The sequence below is a fragment of the Pantherophis guttatus genome, chromosome 15, assembly GCF_059756535.1.
Source record: "Pantherophis guttatus breed Tessera chromosome 15, ASM5975653v1, whole genome shotgun sequence".
NCBI lineage: Eukaryota > Metazoa > Chordata > Lepidosauria > Squamata > Colubridae > Pantherophis > Pantherophis guttatus.
This window is the reverse complement of record NC_142077.1, coordinates 1727814-1744832: the sequence shown is the minus strand read 5'-3', so window position 1 is coordinate 1744832 and position 17019 is coordinate 1727814. Positions and strand designations below refer to the sequence as shown.

The window sequence follows — 17019 nt, the reverse complement described above, 5'->3', positions numbered from 1 at the left end:
AATAACCATTCCGGCAAGAATTGTTTTGCTGGACATTCTTGTGTTGACATTGGCATCTCCACCTCATTACTAAGTGAGTAAACAGAGCGTAGCCAAGACTCCTCGCTTAAAATACCTTCCTTTCCCCCATTATTATTATTATTTTTTTATCCCTTCCCCAAAAATTCCAGCTAGTTTGATGAAAAGAAGGACACGATGACATCTTCCAATATTTGAGGGGCTGCCCCCAAAGAAGAGGAGGAGGTCCCCCTCTTCTCCAAAGCACCAGAAAGCAGGACAAGAAACAACGGATGGAAACTCATCAAGGAGAGAAACAACCTGGAACGAAGGAGAAACTTCCTGACACTTGAGAACAATTAACCCCTGGAACAACCTGCCACCAGAAGTTGCGAATGCTCCATCCCTGGAGGCTTTCGAGAAGAGATTGGACAACCATTTATCTGAAATGGTATAGGCCCTTCCTGTCTGAGCAGGACAGGTTAGACTAGATGTCCTCCAAGGTCCCTTCCAACTCTGTTCTTCTGTATTGCTTTTGGCTCCCAAATTTGGGGTGGGGGGTGGAGGTTAAAAGTACTACTATGCAAAGGGAAAGAAAGCCATGGACAGAACAAATAACAAACTTCTGGTGGCAAGTTGTTCCACTGATGAATCGTTTTCAGTGTCGAGAAATTCCTCCTTCGTTCCAAGTTGCTTCTCTTCCTTGGGTTAGTTTCCATCCGTTGCTTCTTTGTCCGGCCTTCCGGTGCTTCGGAAAATAACTTGTTCCCCCCCCCCATCTTCTCCATGGCAGCCCCCCACCCAAATATTGGAAGACTGCTATCTATCTTTTCGTTCAACCAGCCAACCCCCAATTCCTGCAACCCTCCTTCGTATGTTTTCATCCTCCAGCCCCCTAAATCCTCTCGTTCGCCCTTCTCTGCGCTCTTCCCCCCCAGAGTCTCAACATCCTTTTTCTTTCCAAACTGGGACGCAGGTGTGTGACCTCACCTGTGCAGCCATAGAGCCCCACTTTTTTGGGGGGATATTGAAATTATCCCTCTCTTAATGCCTCTACTGGGCTGGCTTGAGTTAAATTTTAAACTGATTTTAAATTGGAATTGTTTTAATTACGGCCAAAATATTTAATTATTTTAAACAGTTTTTAGATTTTGTATGTCTTGTTTTTACTTTGGCTGTTCACCGCCCTGAGTCCTATATTGGAGAAGGGCGGTATAGAAATTTAAACAAACAAACAAACAAACAAACAAACAAATAAATAAATAAATAAATTGCCCACCCCTCCAAAAATAAACCCCAGCACCGTTTCTGTGTTAGGTGTGAAAGTTTGCTAAGCAGAAGAGGGAAATCTGAACCCTTCCCCACCAAGCCATGCCCGTCATACTTTTTTCCGACCCCTCAGCCCCCCCCCCAATCCGTGCCCCCCCCCAAACCCACCCACCCCTGCAAGGACAGGCCTGGGTTCCTGGGAAATGCCAGCCAGCTGGGAGCAAGCAATGCCACCCCCCACTCCTGACCCATTACTCTCTTTGATTGACACTTTAATGAGGGTACGAAGAGGTCTCCCCCCACCTCCTCCTCTCCCCCCCACCCTCCCGGCCAAGGGGGCTGGTTCCTGCCCCGTTTATCTCCCCGTCTCGGGTAGCCAAAAATAGCCGCAGGAGCCGAGGATGCGTTTTTTTCACCCGCTGGTGACCCTCCCGTCCGTGATGGATGGAGTGGCAGAAGGGACTTGGCAGCAAAAGTGTGGAGTAAGAATTTCGGCCTGTCAGCAACAACACAATGGATTTGCTAGTCCTAGGGTTTTCCCTCCCTACTACTACACACACACACCCTCCATTTGGGAGTCCCCTGCTTTTTTTTCCTTTCCTTTTTCTTTCTTTCTTTCGGTCTCTCTCTTTCCTCCCTTCCTGTGTCTGTTTATCTAGTCTTTTGTCTTTCCTGTCTTTTTCTTCCTTTCTTTTTCTTTGTCTTTCCGTCTTCTTTTTTTCCTTTCTTTTTGTCTTGTCGTTTTTCTTTATTTCTGCCTTTTTTTTTTCATTTTCTTTTTCTTTCTTTCTTTCGGTCTCTCTCCTTCCTTCCTTCCTGTGTCTGTCTGTCTTTTTTCTTTCTGCCTGTCTGCCTTTTGTCTTTCCTCTCTTTCTCTTCCTTTCTTTTTTTTCTTTGTCTTTCCGTCTTCTTTTTTTCCTTTCTTTTTGCCTGTCGTTTTTCTTTATTTCTGCCTCTTTTTTTTTTCATTTTCTTTCTGTCTTTCTCTCGCGCCTTCCTTCCCTCCTTTATCTGTCTGCCTTTTTTCTTTGTCTTTTTTCTTTCCTGTTCTTTCCTGTTCTTTTTCTTCCTTTCAGTCTTTTTCTCTCTCTTGTTCTCTCTCTCTCTCGCCTTCCCTTTCCTTCCTTCCTCTCTCTCTCTCACACATACACACACACAAACACATTTTCCTTCCTTCCCTCCTTCCTTCCTTCTTCTTCCTTCCTCCTTCCCTCCCTCCATCCCTCCCTCCCTCTCTCACACATACACACAAACACATTTTCCTTCCTTCCTTCCTTTCCTTCCTTCCTTCTTTCCTTCCTTCCTTCTTTCCTTCCTTCCTGCCTTCTTTCCTCCCTTCCTTTCCTCCTTCCTTCCTTCCTTCCTTCCTTCCTTCCTTCCTTCCTCCCTCCCTCCTAGTTGCAACTCTTCCCTTACAAGTCAAAAGGGTGAGCAGACAATCCAGGCAGGGCTTGGCTTGCCCCCCCACCCTTCCCCACCCCACCCCCTCCCCTCCCCACCCCTCGTCCCATGTGAGCCACAGCCTGGAGTTCAGAGCAGGGTTAGCCAAACAGCCGATAAATTTAGCCCCAGGGAACAGGCGGCCGGCCAGGCCGGCCAAGCATTGAGGCGGGGGGGGGGGTTTGAACGTTTCACCCGGGTGGGCTAACCTGTTCCTCCACCGGGCGAGAGACAGGTGGGAAGACCCCTGGCGAGCGTCCGTCTCAACGGAGAGGGAACCCCCAGAGCAGTAAACCAAGCTCCAAAAAGTTTGATCCGGGGATTATGGTCTCGGATATGCCCTTCCTTTCACAACTGGACAGTGATTCCATTAAGGAAAGCTCGCTTAACGGATTTCTCACTCAGCAACGTCGTAAACCGAGGACTAACTTTGACTATTTGTAAGCACACGTACAAACACACACACACCCCGATTTGCTCTTCACGACGAGCCAAAAAGCCGAGACACTCCTAAGAAAGATTTCCTGGATTTATGGATAATTCCCTGCAGATTTACAGAGCTCTTAGGGGCTGGATGGGACCTTGGAGATCTTCTAGTCTGACCCCACTCCCCCCCCCGTCCAAGGCAGGAGACAGCCTGGTCCTCTCCTCCTGTGGGTTTGGCCCCACCAGCTTGCTCCAGTCAGGCCCAAATAGCTGAGAAGGTCTCCATCGGGGGGGGTCAAGCGTCCCATCTCGACCATCGCAGACGGAGGATGTGGGTCTACGCGACTTGAAAACGTAGGTTGGGTCTCTCCCAACGGCAGAGAAGTCATCCAGGAACCATCCGAAGTCTGTTTCCGTCCAAGTTCACGTGACGTTCATCGCTCTTCAGTGGTGGGTTGGAGGCAGCTTGGCTGTAAGATCCCAATGAATGGAAACTTCGAAGGCCCTCTCAATTAGAACATCTCCTGTGAAGATGGACCAGCAGAGGACAACCCAAGCTCCCTTCTCCTTCAAAAGAAGGACCTCGAGGAGAACCATCATCTGCCTGGAAATGTGGTGTGGTGGAAGCCAAAACGGACCTTCCTCGGTCATCCGGGAGACTCCAAAAAACAAGGTGATGGAACCCCTCTGAGATGCCTCCAAGCTGAGGAACATCTCTAAACTGCTCACAAGCTAAAATAACGGAGCCCTGGTGGGTTGGGCCTTCCGTGGTGGATGGACTGGCCCATCCTTCAGAGGCCTCGCCGCAACCCAGGAGAACAGGAGCCCATCCCTGGAAGGAGACCAAGGTTTTGATGGTCAACAAGTGTTGTTTAGGTCCTTCCTTTGAAAGTATTCATGCACTGGTAGCTCCCGGCGAACCGGTGGATTTCGTCCAGCGCCGTTTGCGGGAAGAAGCTGCCAGGAAAGAAACGAGAGATGAGTTGGGGTTGACCTCTTAGAAGAATGTAAAAAACTGAAGAAATGTGGAAGGAAGGAAGGAAGGAAGGAAGGAAGGAAGGAAGGAAGGAAGGAAGGAAGGAAGGAAGGAAGGAGTTGGAGGGAGGGAGGGAGGGAGGGAGGAATAAGAAAGTGAAAGAGAGAGGAAGGAAGGAAGGAAAAGAGGGGAGGTGGAGAAGAAAGGAAGGAGAAATGAGGGAAGCAAAACAAGGAGGGAGGGAGGAGAGAAGGAAGGAAGGAAGAAGGAGGGAGGGAGGGAGGAAGGAATAAGAAAGTGAAAGGGAGAGGATGGAAGGAAGAGGGGAGGTGGAGAAGAAAGGAAGGAAGGAGAAATGAGGGAAGCAAAACAAGGAAGGAGGGAGGAGAGAAGGAAGGAAGGAGGAGGGAGGGAAGAAGGAAGGAATAAGAAAGTGAAAGGGAGAGGAAGGAAGGAAGGAAAAGGGGAGGTGGAGAGGAAAGGAAGGAAGGAGAAATGAGGGAAGCAAAACGAGGGAGGGAGGAGAGAAGGAAGGAAGGAGGAGGGAGGGAAGAAGGAAGGAATAAGAAAGTGAAAGGGAGAGGAAGGAAGGAAGGAAAAGGGGAGGTGGAGAAGAAAGGAAGGAAGGAGAAATGAGGGAAGCAAAACGAGGGAGGGAGGAGAGAAGGAAGGAAGGAGGAGGGAGGGAAGAAGGAAGGAATAAGAAAGTGAAAGGGAGAGGAAGGAAGGAAGGAAAAGGGGAGGTGGAGAAGAAAGGAAGGAAGGAGAAATGAGGGAAGCAAAACAAGGAAGGAGGGAGGAGAGAAGGAAGGAAGGAGGAGGGAGGGAGGGAGGAAGGAATAAGAAAGTGAAAGGGAGAGGAAGGAAGGAAGGAAAAGGGGAGGTGGAGAAGAAAGGAAGGAAGGAGAAATGAGGGAAGCAAAACAAGGAGGGAGGGAGGAGAGAAGGAAGGAAGGAGGAGGGAGGGAAGAAGGAAGGAATAAGAAAGTGAAAGGGAGAGGAAGGAAGGAAGGAAAAGGGGAGGTGGAGAAGAAAGGAAGGAAGGAGAAATGAGGGAAGCAAAACAAGGAGGGAGGGAGGAGAGAAGGAAGGAAGGAGGGAGGAAGGGAGGAAGGAATAAGAAAGTGAAAGGGAGAAGAAAGGAAGGAAGGAGAAATGAGGGAAGCAAAACGAGGAAGGAGGAGGGAGGGAGGAAGGAAGGAAGGAAGGAAGGAAGGAAGGAAGGAAGGAAGGAAGGAAGGAAGGAAATACAGAATAAAAGAGCTGGAAGGGACCTCGGAGGTCATCTAGTCCAACCCCCTACTGCTCACCCAGGAGACCTGTACTAGGGATTCGAACCGCCAAACTACCGACCTTTCTGATCGACAAGCTCAGCGTCTTAGCCACCTAGTCACCCAAGATGGTTTTCAAAAAGGCAAAAAACCATCTTTGGACATTCTTGGGCGCTTCTCCTTCAAGAAGCTTCTCAGGAACTCTAGTAGAAGTCCTTCAGAAGCTTCCCAGAGGAGAAGCAAAACATTTTCAAGAGGGGGGGGGACCCAAGAAAGGCCTTTTTTGGGGAGGGAAACAAAGCCCCTTTAGGACAACCAGGACCTTGGATGGTGGAGACCCTCCATAGAACTACCAGGTGGAAAATTGAAGAGTCTTGGGAAGGGCTGGATGAGCTCTGAAGGACCCCTCCTGCTTGGCCTACAATGGTTCTCCAGAAGCTCCTGTTGGGAAGCAGCCATTGGCTGGGTAAAAGTTAGGGTGGGGGCTTCGTTTCTGGCCCACTCCTCCTTTAGATGCGGAGAGGACAGCTTTAAGAAGCGGCAAGGAATGGGGTGGCGGTAAGCCTTCTCTGGCGGGCAGCCAGCAGCTTTCAACAACTTGGCTGCCTTCCCTCTTTCAGTAGCAAGGGGAGTGGGCTTCCGCGGATGGGTTGAGGAAGGGAACCCCACCCAGAAATGCAAGCATGTTAAGACTGGGAGGGGAAGTTCCAGCAGCTTCCAAACCATCTGTTTGGGGAAGGGATCCCCCCCCCAATGAAGTAGGTCTGGAAGGGAGGGGGGGTCTTGTAGGGAAAGGGGGGCGCCCCTCAGGCGGAGCCCGTGCTCGGTAGCAGACTCACAGAACCGGTAGCAGACTTCACCCCCTGCTTCCAAGGGTCTGCAACACCGGTGGGTTTATCTCCACCCCCCACCCCCCGCCTCCACTCCCGACTCCCACTCCCCTGTTGGTTGATTGGCTGATGTCGGCCATGATGACCTCCCGGTTCAGGAGACGCGTTTGACGCCCCAAGTACCTTTTTAAGAAAATGAGGATGTGCATAGTCCATGGGAGCAGGAGGAAAGCTTGGTTCCGCTGGACGGCCTCCACCGTCCTTCGGGCCACCATTTCCGGCTTGAGGGGAGGAAAAAGATTGGGAAACCTGGAGGAGAAATCAAAGCCAAAGCTGAAAAAGGACATATCCTCCTGTCAGGGGTGGGCTTCGAAAAGTTAAACAAGGGGTTTTTTGCCTGGTTACTGAGTGGGTGTGGCCATGGTAGGCGTGGCCTAGTCGGCCTCCTGCACCATGGAAGGGGAGGCCTTTTTTTTGCCCTCCCCAGGCTCTGGAGACTTTCCTTGAGCCTCCAGGAGGTTGAAAACGGCCTCCCCAGGCTCCAGAGGCCCTCTGGAGGATGGAAACAGGCCCGTTTCCGGCCTTCCCGATCTTCGGTAGGCCCGTTTTTCACCCTCTCTGAGCCTCCACACGCGCCCTACACTTACCTGTATCCAAAATGGGCTGTGTGGGGACTCCAGGGAGGTGCGGGGTGGGGTGGGTGGGGCCAGCCAGGAGTGGGATTTGGGGGTTCTCTGAACTACACCGAATCTTAGCTAGAGGTTCTCCCGAACCCCTGCGAACCCCCTGTGCCTGACTTCTAGCCCCCTGCTACAGGTAGTCCTCAACTTAGCGACCGTTCGAAGTTACAACAGCTGTCAGCGCTTCAACGCTGGCATAGAGAGCAGAGGAGAGAGAGATAAGCTCTGAACTTTTGCCTGCTAAATCCCTTTGAAGCCAGGTTGTCGTGGAAATGAGGAGGGGGGAGACATTCCTGGGAAATGACGAGACAAGAAGTCTGAAGAATGACTTGGAAGATAGCCAGTGAGAAGCAGAGATTTGGGGATCGGAAAGGGAGCGATTGGGGGGGGGCAAAAGGTCAGTCTTGTCCGCATCGAGTCATGATCCGGTGGCTGTGCTCAATTAAAGAAAAGATTTCCTTAAAGATTGGCAGTTTGGAAATTCATTTATTTTGAGATAGCATCGAAGTCTGACAACAGCACTGAGGTCACACGGCCAGCCGTTGTAGCCGTCCCCGTCGTTCAGGTGGATTTCCATTCGGAGGTTTGACCGCCGACTCGCATTTATGACGGTGGCAGTGGTCGTGCGAACCCACCCCCCCTTTTGGTGACCTTCTGACCAACAAAAGTCAAGGGGGAAGATGGATTCACTTATCGACCATCTGACTCATTGAACAACTGCAAGGGATTCGCTTCACGAGACAAAACGCACAGATTTCTCACTTAGCAACCTAAAATTTTGGGTTCTGTGGACTGCCTGTATTTTTGATTCGCGTTCACACGACATGCTAAAAACCTGTTTTCGGAAGCTGGGCCAAGTCCGTGGGAAAGCCGGGTTCATTTAACGACCGCGGGAACTCCTTGAACCTCTGCAGCGATTCACCTCACAAACGTGGCCAGAAGAGTCGTAAAATGGGACAAAACTCACGTAACCCATTTCTCACTGAGCAAAGATAAATTCTGGGCCTCCGTCGCAGTCATACGTCGACCTGTATTTTTTCAACAGTCCGTTTTGTGGATTGTATCGATCCGGCCATATTTTTGGTCTCCCTTCTCATTCCCTCCTCTCTAAATATGGCAAATCCTTTTCTAAACTGTCCCTACCAGCCGTTTTGGGGGTGCCAACACCATCCGGGGGTGTGGGGGGGGACAGAAAATGTCAGACAGTCTCTTTGCTGAAGCTTCGGTCCGACAAGACCCCCATTCCGGTGCCCGAAAAGTCCTTCAAATTCCGACATTCTTTTGTTTCTTTCCCCGAATTGCTCGGAGGGATGGAGAGAAAGACGTCTGAATTCATTGTTTCTCAACTTCGGCCACGTTATATAAGACGCTCGGACTTCGACTCCCAGAATTCCCCAGGGGGCAAACCTGGATGGGGGAATTCTGGGAATTGAAGTCCAGAGATCGTAATTTAACCAGAGTTGGGGGGGAAAAAATGCACGGTTTTTTTAAGTCATGGCCCAAATTCAACCAGCTACCCACCTGATGCGTATTCCTTGAAACATCTCCGTGTTGGTGTGGAAGGGCAAGACCGTGGTGGCGTTGACCCCCGGACAGTCCAGCAGACCCAAGGTCAAACTCTCCATGAAGGCGAAAGAAGAAGACTTGGACGTACAGTAATCCACGGCGCCAGGAATGGCCGACAAAGCGAGGACGGAGTTGAGACAGACGATGTGTCCTCGCTGCAGTTCCAACATCCGCGGCAGGAAGGCCTTGGTGGTCTGAGGAATCAAAAATAGAGTTGGGAGGGACCTCGGAGGTCCTCTAGTCTGACCCCTCCCCCTCGTGCTCAAGCAGGAGACCCGCCTAGGCCGTTCCAGACAGATAGCTGAGGAACTCTGGGAACTGAAGTTCATACGGGTTTTAAAGTTGCCAAATTTGGAGAGCCCTGAGGTAGAACATGGAATCACGGGGTTGGGAGGGACCTCGGAGGTCTTCTAGTCCAACCCCCTGCTCGAGAAGGAGAGCCTAGGCCATTTCAATCAATCAATCAATCAATCAATCAGAAGAGAGCTGGAAGGGACCTTGGAGGTCTTCTAGTCCAACCCCCTGCTCGAGCCATTTCAATCAATCAATCTAATTTAACTTTCGGGCCAAAATTTATATATATTTTTAAATGTTTTAATATTTGTATTCTATGTTTTTTATCTTGGCTGTACACCGCCCTGAGTCCTCAGGGAGAAGGGCGGTATATAAATTGGAAATTAAATTAAATTAAATTAAATTAAATTAAATTAAATTAATTAAATTAAATTAAATTAAATTAAATTAAATTAAATTAAATTAAATTAAATTAAATTAAATTAAATTAAATTAAAATCAATCAATCAATCAGAACAGAATTGGAAGGGACCTTGGAGGTCTTCTAGTCCAACCCCCTGCTCGAGCAGAAGACCCTAGGCCATTTCAATCAATCAATCAATCAATCAATCAATCAATCAGAAGAGAGCTGGAAGGGACCTCGGAGGTCTTCTAGTCCAACCCCCTGAATCTATTACAGGTAATCCTCGATTTAACGACCGCAACTGAGCCACCAAAATTGTGGTGGCTAAGCGAGACAGCTGCGAAGCGGGTTTTGCACCACTTCTAACCCCCCTCCTTTCTCGCCGCAATTGCTACACACTGCAGTGGTTACACTACGCGCACAAGAGACAGTCGTTAGGTTGAGTTTTGCCTGATTTTAAGAACTTTCTTGCCGCAGCTGTGAGCTGTCAAATCAAGGACTACCTGCAATGGGGAAGACGTTGGGAGGAATTTGATGCACCTACCAGCTTTATTTGGGGGAGGGGGCCTTTTCCTCACCCAGGAGAGCTGGGGCCATCCTGCCTGCCCACCCACCCCCCGAAGGGAAAACTGAGGTTCGTACCCAGAATTGTCCAAGGGTGTTGATGTGTTGGGATTTGAGCAAGGCGTGGTCATCGCTGTCCAGGAGGGTCTTGCCATGAACCACAGCTGCATTGTTCACCAGGATGGTGACATCTCCCACCTGGAAAGGGGGAGGAGGGAAGGAGGTCGTAAATAGGGGGTCACATGATATCAGGGAGGGAGGGAGGGAAGAAAGGAAGAGAAGAAGGGAATGGAGGGAGGGAGGGAGGGAAGAGGGAGGGAGGGAGGAAGGACAGGGAGGGAAAGACAAAGGAAAGAAAGATGTGATGGGTGGGAAGGAAGGAAGGAAAGGAGGGAGGGAGGAGGGAGGGAGAAAAGGAAGATGGAAGGGAAGGAAGGAAGGAAGGGATGAATGGGAAGGAAAGGAAAGAAGAAGGAAGGAAAGAAAGAAAGGTGATGGATGGGAAGGGAGGAGGGAGGAGGGAGGGAGGGAGAAAAGAAAGATGGAAGGGAAGGAAGGAAGTGATGAATGGGAAGGAAAGAAAAGAAGGAAGGAAAGAAAGAAAGGTGATGGATGGGAAGGGAGGAAGGAAAGGAGGGAGGGAGGAGGGAGGGAGAAAAGAAAGATGGAAGGGAAGGAAGGAAGGAAGGGATGAATGGGAAGGAAAGGAAAGAAGAAGGAAGGAAAGAAAGAAAGGTGATGGATGGGAAGGGAGGAGGGAGGAGGGAGGGAGGGAGAAAAGAAAGATGGAAGGGAAGGAAGGAAGTGATGAATGGGAAGGAACGAAAGATGTGATGGATGGGAAGGGAGAAAGGAAGAAAAGGAGGGAGGGAGGAAAGAGAGGGAGCAAAGGGAGGAAAGGGAGGGAGGGAGGAAGGAAGGAAAGGAGGGAGGGAGGGAGGAAAGAAAGATGGAAGGGAAAGAAGGAAGTGATGAATGGGAAGGAAAGAAAAGACCAACGAAGGAAAGAAAGATGTGATGGATGGGAAGGAAGAAAGGAAGGAAAGGAGGGAGGGAGGGAGGAAGGAAGGAAGGAAAGGAGGGAGCCGAGGGAGGAAGGGAGGAAAGAAAGATGGAAGGGAAAGAAGGAAGTGATGAATGGGAAGGAAAGAAAGATGTGATGGATGGGAAGGAAGGAAGGAAAGAAGTGAAGAATGGGGAAAGAAGGAAGGAAGGAAAGATGTTATGAATTAGAAGGAACGTCATAAAACCAGATGCGATCATAGAATGCTTCCTTTAATGACCACACCACTTAACAACCAGTCCCCTATTGTTCGCTGTAACTGGAGGTTTGTCGCCTGTCCCAATTCCTCTGCCAGAAGGACCTGGAGTCCAGTGGCTCATGTGAGGAGTTCAAAGGCCCATCTCAGCGTTTCTCGTCCTTTTGCGTCTGGGCCGCAGACCAACGGAATCACTCACCTTTTCCCGGACGGCCTTGGCTTGCCGGTAAACTTCTTCCCGGTTGGCCACGTCGCAGATGAAATAGTGGCCCTCGGTGCCCATCGCTCGGATCTCCTGCGCGGCTTCCCTCAAGCATTTCTCCGTCCGTCCCCACAGGACAATCTGCAAGACGAAGGCGCACCTGGTCACCAATGACCCTCACAATGCCATCGACAATTGTAGAGTCAACAACTGGCCAACTCCAGAAGCCAAGCAGAGCTGAACGTGGTTGAGATACCACTAGGAAAGTCCCCCCAGTCTCGACCCTCCCACAATGGCTGCAAAAACGGACGAAGTTAGCTAAATTAACTGCTCAGATTAAACATAAAAACTTTTATTTCGACTTGGAAACCATTTCTGGGCTTTGTGCTTGAGGTGGAGGGAAAAAAAAACGAACCTAGACACCCTCCACACCCACACACACACACAATGGACGAACGGCTGAATCTGTTAATCTGTTTAATCTGTTAATCTCTCTATGTGGCGTCTCTGCGTTCATTGGGGGCGTTTTTAAAGCCGAGACGAAGATGGATTTTTATCCATCGTTCTTCGCACAGAATTTGGGAGAGAATAAATCTCCTTTTTCAAAAAAGCAGCTTCCAAGAATTATCAAACCCGAGTTGGGGCAATTATGCTTCCCTTGGAGAGGGAAAAAAAAAAACCTACTTTATAATCCTTTGCTAAGACTTTGGTCCTCCCAAGAACTAAATCACAAAGAATGTGAAGCATTTAAAGCAGATTAAATCAACTCTAGTTCTTTTCTTTTTAATTAAATCGGATGTAGCACCCGGCAACTGCTCGAAAAACAGATTATTATTATTTTTTTTAAGGGAGCTGACCAATATATAGAAATTTTACCATTTTCACTTCAAACTCTGGTTGAAGTTGGCTTGAGTCACGCTAAATTGTCTTTAAATCTAAAATGCATTTTAGGTTAGAACATTCCACCTTCCAACCTTTCATATATTTTAAGTGCGTTTTTAGGGCAAAATAAACGTCATTTTGGATTCCTGAAAGGTAGTTTTTTAACTATAGGTACAAATCTTCCTCCGTTTCCATTTCTTAAAAAAAAAAAAAATCTAGACTTCAAATTCTTTGACTTACGTCCTGTCATTTAGCAACCATTCAGAGTCACGATGGACTAACCCACATTCGTGCATTTCGTTCTGGTTTTCAGCAAAATCTGTGCCCGTCGCGATTCGTCAGTTCGCTTAATGACCACGGGGTTTATGGTATTCACTTAACAACCGTCACGGGGAAAAAAAATGTCATAAAATCGATGGCTTTACGACCGTCACGGAGTCATAAATCCAGCGTTACCTGTAACACACGGTTTTTAATTTTTTAAAGAATGGCCACACCCCAAAACATGGGAAATTCTGGGTCCGTGATTGCGTCGTGCAGTTTGAAAGAAAGAACGATATATAAATATAAAATATAAAAGAGATCAAATTGCTGTTACACACCGAAACATGAAAAACCTGCAAGGAATAGAATACAGCTAGTCCTTGACTTACAAGTTCATTGAGTCATCATCATCATCCTCATTTAACGACCCCATAATCCCTTGCGAGGTGGAGTCTGGGCAACTGAATAGAGTTGAATGTTTTACTGGCCGGATGCCTTTCCTGTTACCAGTACGGAGTTTTGTTCGGCAGATATATTCTCATTGTGCCCAGAGAGAGAAATATCTGCCTCTGCCTAGGATCGAACTCACAGCCTCCCGATTGTGAGTTCCACCTCTAAGCCACTGCACCACTCACTGCAACAGTTCATTTAGTGTCCGTTTGAAATTACAACGGCCGCTGAAAAAAAGTGACTTTTGACCGTTTCCCACACTTACGACCGTTGCAGCATCCCCCGTGATCAAAATTCAGGCGCCTGCCAACCGACTCGTATTTACGACCGTCGCCACGTCACTCGATCCCCTTTTGCGACCTTCTGACCGCGGGGAATCGAATTCACTTGACACACCGCGCGACTAACGGAACAGCTACCCGGGGATTCGCTTTAACGACGACGGCTGCAGGAAAAGTCGCAAAATGAGAAGCAACCCTCTTTTAACCACCGTCTCGCTCAGCAGCGGGAAAGTTGGAGCTCCATTGCGGCCCGTAAGTCGAGGACTAATTCGAGCCGCGGGGTTTCGAATCCGGTTCTAGGCGATTAAAAACTTCAAAGGTTCCAACCGTAAAGATATTTTCGACGGGCAAAAAACACACAAGATGACACACCCTTTTCCCCCACCCCCGCCCCCATATACAAGCCGAAACAAGAATCGGCATCGAAGGCATCTCTCTGATGTGTAAAAGGTATGAGATTCTGCCCCCCCCCTCCTTCCCAGGGCACGCACGCACGCTTACACACTCACCCACAAATAAATGCTTTGCTCGCTCAAGTCCAGACTTGACTGCCCTTCTCCGCGACGTCACCGGGAGTCAAGGCTGAATTTCACCAGCCTGTTTGCACGCCGTGTGGGCCGATGCAACCGTACCCCGCAAACGGCCCAAGACAGTTTAATAAAGCCCCCCCCCCAAAAAAATAAAATCCCATTTGCTGAGTGTCACTTGAGACTTTCAAGAAGAGACTTGGCGGCCATCGGTGAGAAATGGGGTAGGGTCTCCTGCTTGGGTTTAGGAGTTGGACTAGATGACCTCCAAGGTCCCTTCCGACTCTGTTCATCTGTTATTTTGAGGTGCAAAGGAGACAACCCCAAAGTAATACCCTAATTGAGACCTTCAATCAATCAATCAGCATGGATTGATTGATTGATTGATTGAAGGTCTCATTCTCCAAGAAATGAGGTTCTCATTCTCCGGGGACCTTGGAGGTCTTCTAGTCCAACCCCCTGCTCAAGCAGGAGACCCCCCCCAGAGCATTTAAAGACAAATGGTTACCCACTTTCTTCTTTAAAACTTACAATGATGGAGCACCTGCAACTTCTGGTGGCAAACTGTTCCCCTGGTTTGGGATTAGAATGAAAGAATAAAAGAGGTGGAAGGGACCTCGGAGGTCTTCTAGTCTAACCCTCTGCTCAAGGAGAAGGAAGGAAGGAAGGAGGGAAGGAAGGAAGGAAAGAAGGAAGGAAGGAAAGGAAGGAAGGAAGGAAGGAAGGAAGGAAAGAAAGAAAGAAAGAAGGAAGGAAGGAAGGAAAGAAGGAAAGAAAGAAAGAAAGAAGGAAGGAAGGAAGGAAGGAAGGAAGGAAGGAAGGAAGGAAAGAAGGAAAGAAAGAAAGAAAGAAGGAAGGAAGGAAGGAAGGAAGGAAGGAAGGAAATACAGAATAAAAGAGGTGGAAGGGACCTTGGAGCTCTTCTACTCTAACCCTCTGCTCAAGAAGGAAGGAAGGAAGGAAGGAAGGAAGGAAGGAAGGAGGGAGGGAGGGAGGGAGGGAAGGAAGGAAAGAAGGAAGGAAGGAGGGAGGGAGGGAGGGAGGGAAGGAAGGAAAGAAGGAAGGAAGGAAGGAAATACAAAATAAAAGAGCCGGAAGGGACTTTGAAGGTCTTCTAGTCCAACCCCCTGGTTAAACAGGAGATCCTAGATCATATCAATCAATCAATCAATCCATCAATCCATCAATCCATCAAATCAGCAGAGAGCTGTAAGGGATCTTGGAGATCTTCTAGTCCAACCCTCTTCTCAACCAGGAGATCCTAGATCACAACCAACCAACCAACCAGCCAACCAAACCAGAATAGATCTCGAAGGGACCTCGGGAGGTCTTCTAGCCCAACCCCCTGCTCAAGCAGGAGACCCCCTAGACTCGACCAATTCAGACAAGTGGCTGTCCATCCTCTTCTTAAAAAAAAAAAAAAAAACCCTCCAGGGATGAAGCCCCACCCCCACCCCCGTCCCCTCCACCCCGCAACTTCATCCGGTGGCAAGGCGTTCCCCGGGCTCCTTCTTCTCACCGGTTAGGAAAGTTGGGGAAAGCGCCTTTGCAGAAGTTTCCGGGACAAGTTTCAAGCAACTTTTCTTTATTATTTGGGGAGGGGGGTGTCACCCTGTTTGGCCCGGGATTAGGGGAGGGGACCCCCTCCCCATTAAAAAAAGGGGGCTCCCTAGAGGAGGGTCTTGGAGGGGGGGCGAGCCCTTCCCTTCCCCGCACCTGCCTTTTTTTTCTTTTAAGCCCCTCTCACCTTGCGGGCTCCGCGCCGGGCGAACTCGCGAGCCAGGGCGCGCCCGATGCCTCGTCCTCCGCCGGTGATGAGGACGCAGTCGGCGGTCAGATCCCGGGCTCGGGCCGGCAAGAAGCGTCCCAGAAGCGCCCTGACCGTCTGGAGCAACATCTGGCCGGCCAAGAGCAGCAGCGACGCCCCCAGACGCCCCCAACCCATCCTGGAGAGTGGAGACCCCCCCCTCTTTTTTTTGGGCTGCGGGGCCCCTCCCCACTTAGCCAAGCCGACTCCCCCTCCCCTCCTTCCCCGCGTCCCAACAGACCCCCCCCTCCCCACTTAACCAAGCTGACTCCCCCTCCCCACTTAACCAAGCCGGAGAGACCCCCCCGAGTGAGTTTCGCAGGAAAGCCCCGGCGGGGGTCTCTTCTTTTCTGGAGACCCCCCCCCAAAAAAACAGGAGGGTCTCTCGGGGCAGGAGGAGTAGCCCCCCCCTCCTCTGGAGGAAGCACCCGAAATGGGGAAGGGGCGCCTGCAAGGCTCGGCTCTTGCGGATCGGGCTTGACTCCGAATTGAGCTCTTGGCGGAGCAGGTTTTTATAAAGCAGCGCGGAGTGACAGCCAAGAAGGGAGGGGAGGGGGTGGGGAAGCCCCGCCTGCTTGCCTGCCCGCCCCTCCCTCTCTCCTTGCCTGCCTGCCTGGACCAGCTGGGGGTGGGTGGGCTCGCCCTCCTCCTCCTCCTCCTCCTCCCCCAAAGATCTCCCCGCCTCTCCTTGGCAAAGGAGGCTTTTGCAAGCGGGCGCCCGCCGCAGGTCCTGCCCAGTCTCCCCTCTCGCTCTCCTGCGCCCCCCACCCACCCACCGCCCGGGGGTCTCTCCCCAGACCCTCATTTCCCCAGCTGGGTGGGCCAGGCCCGCTGGTTCTGAAGCTCTTTTCAATTGGGGGTAGGGGGAAGAGGGGGGGGTTTCTTTGGGGAGGGGGTCCGGTGCTTTACAGCAGTGTTTTTCCCCCTCCCCGATTTTTTTTAAGAGAGGTGGGCTTCGATTCCCAGAATGCCCCCAGCTGGGGGGGAAATTGAAGGCTCTTAAACTTGCCAAGGTTGGAAAAACAAACTCAAGCCGGATGGAGGATTTGAACCCTGGGCTCTTGGCTCCTTCCTTTGACCTGAGGGTCTGCTTGAGCACGGGGAGGCGGGGGTTGGACTAGATGACCTCCAAGGCCCCTTCCAGCTCTATTCTGATTGATTTTGATTGATTGAAATGGTCTAAGGTCTCTTGACTGAGCAGGGGGGTTGGACTAGAAGACCTCCCGAGGTCCCTTCCGAGCCTGTGATTCTGTCCGAAACGTCCTACACGTGGGTTTTAACCAGGCCTTGCAGCTTCACCGTGAGCTCACAACAAGCCAGGTTTAGAGGCTGATCAAGCCAGGATCCGGGATGGAACAGTCTTGTCCATTTAGAGTTTTCTTATTTTCAAAGATCCCAGTTTAAAGCGGGCCATTCCCAATTCTGAATTTCCTGGGGGCCGGTCCAGCAGGAAATGCAAAACAAAAAACCCGAAAAACTTTTGCAACCCTTCCTTTATCTCTGGCCGAAGGGAGTTTAATGTTGTAAGCCCCACTTATCTCTGTTTGTTGAGTGCTGTTTTTCCTGCCCCTTCCCCCTCCTTTTAAAGCTAATCTTTCCAACCAGACTTTGCTGCAAGATTTATATATATA

At 50.1% G+C, this 17019-nt stretch overlaps 1 protein-coding gene across 3 annotated transcripts; it reads right to left on the bottom strand.

Annotated features, from left to right (window-relative positions):
* Positions 1-3217: 3217 nt before the first annotated feature.
* Positions 3218-16047, bottom strand: DHRS3 (dehydrogenase/reductase 3). 3 transcript variants are annotated; one of them, XM_060684752.2, is made up of 6 exons: positions 15329-16047; positions 11175-11318; positions 9795-9914; positions 8411-8649; positions 6393-6518; positions 3218-4089 (listed from the first exon to the last, which is right to left on the bottom strand). In XM_060684752.2, exons 1-6 carry the CDS (start codon positions 15524-15526, stop codon positions 4005-4007), a joined length of 912 nt encoding a protein of 303 aa, XP_060540735.2. In that variant the 5' UTR covers positions 15527-16047; the 3' UTR covers positions 3218-4004. The 3 variants fall into 3 exon arrangements, with proteins under 3 accessions (XP_060540735.2, XP_087735372.1, XP_087735371.1); XM_087879246.1 differs by lacking the exon at positions 15329-16047 and adding an exon at positions 13039-13549; XM_087879245.1 differs by lacking the exon at positions 15329-16047 and adding an exon at positions 12713-13403.
* Positions 16048-17019: the final 972 nt, after the last annotated feature.

What these genes read in the sequence shown, in the direction of transcription:
- DHRS3 (XM_060684752.2), bottom strand. Translation starts at nt 15,526, where the DNA reads ATGGGTTGGGGGCGTCTGGGGGCGTCGCTGCTGCTCTTGGCCGGCCAG. An exon ending in CCCGGCGCGGAGCCCGCAAG is followed by an intron (nt 11,319 to 15,328) that starts GTGAGAGGGGCT and finishes TTCGTCTTGCAG; the next exon opens with ATTGTCCTGTGGGGACGGAC. An exon ending in CCAAGGCCGTCCGGGAAAAG is followed by an intron (nt 9,915 to 11,174) that starts GTGAGTGATTCC and finishes CCCCCTTTCCAG; the next exon opens with GTGGGAGATGTCACCATCCT.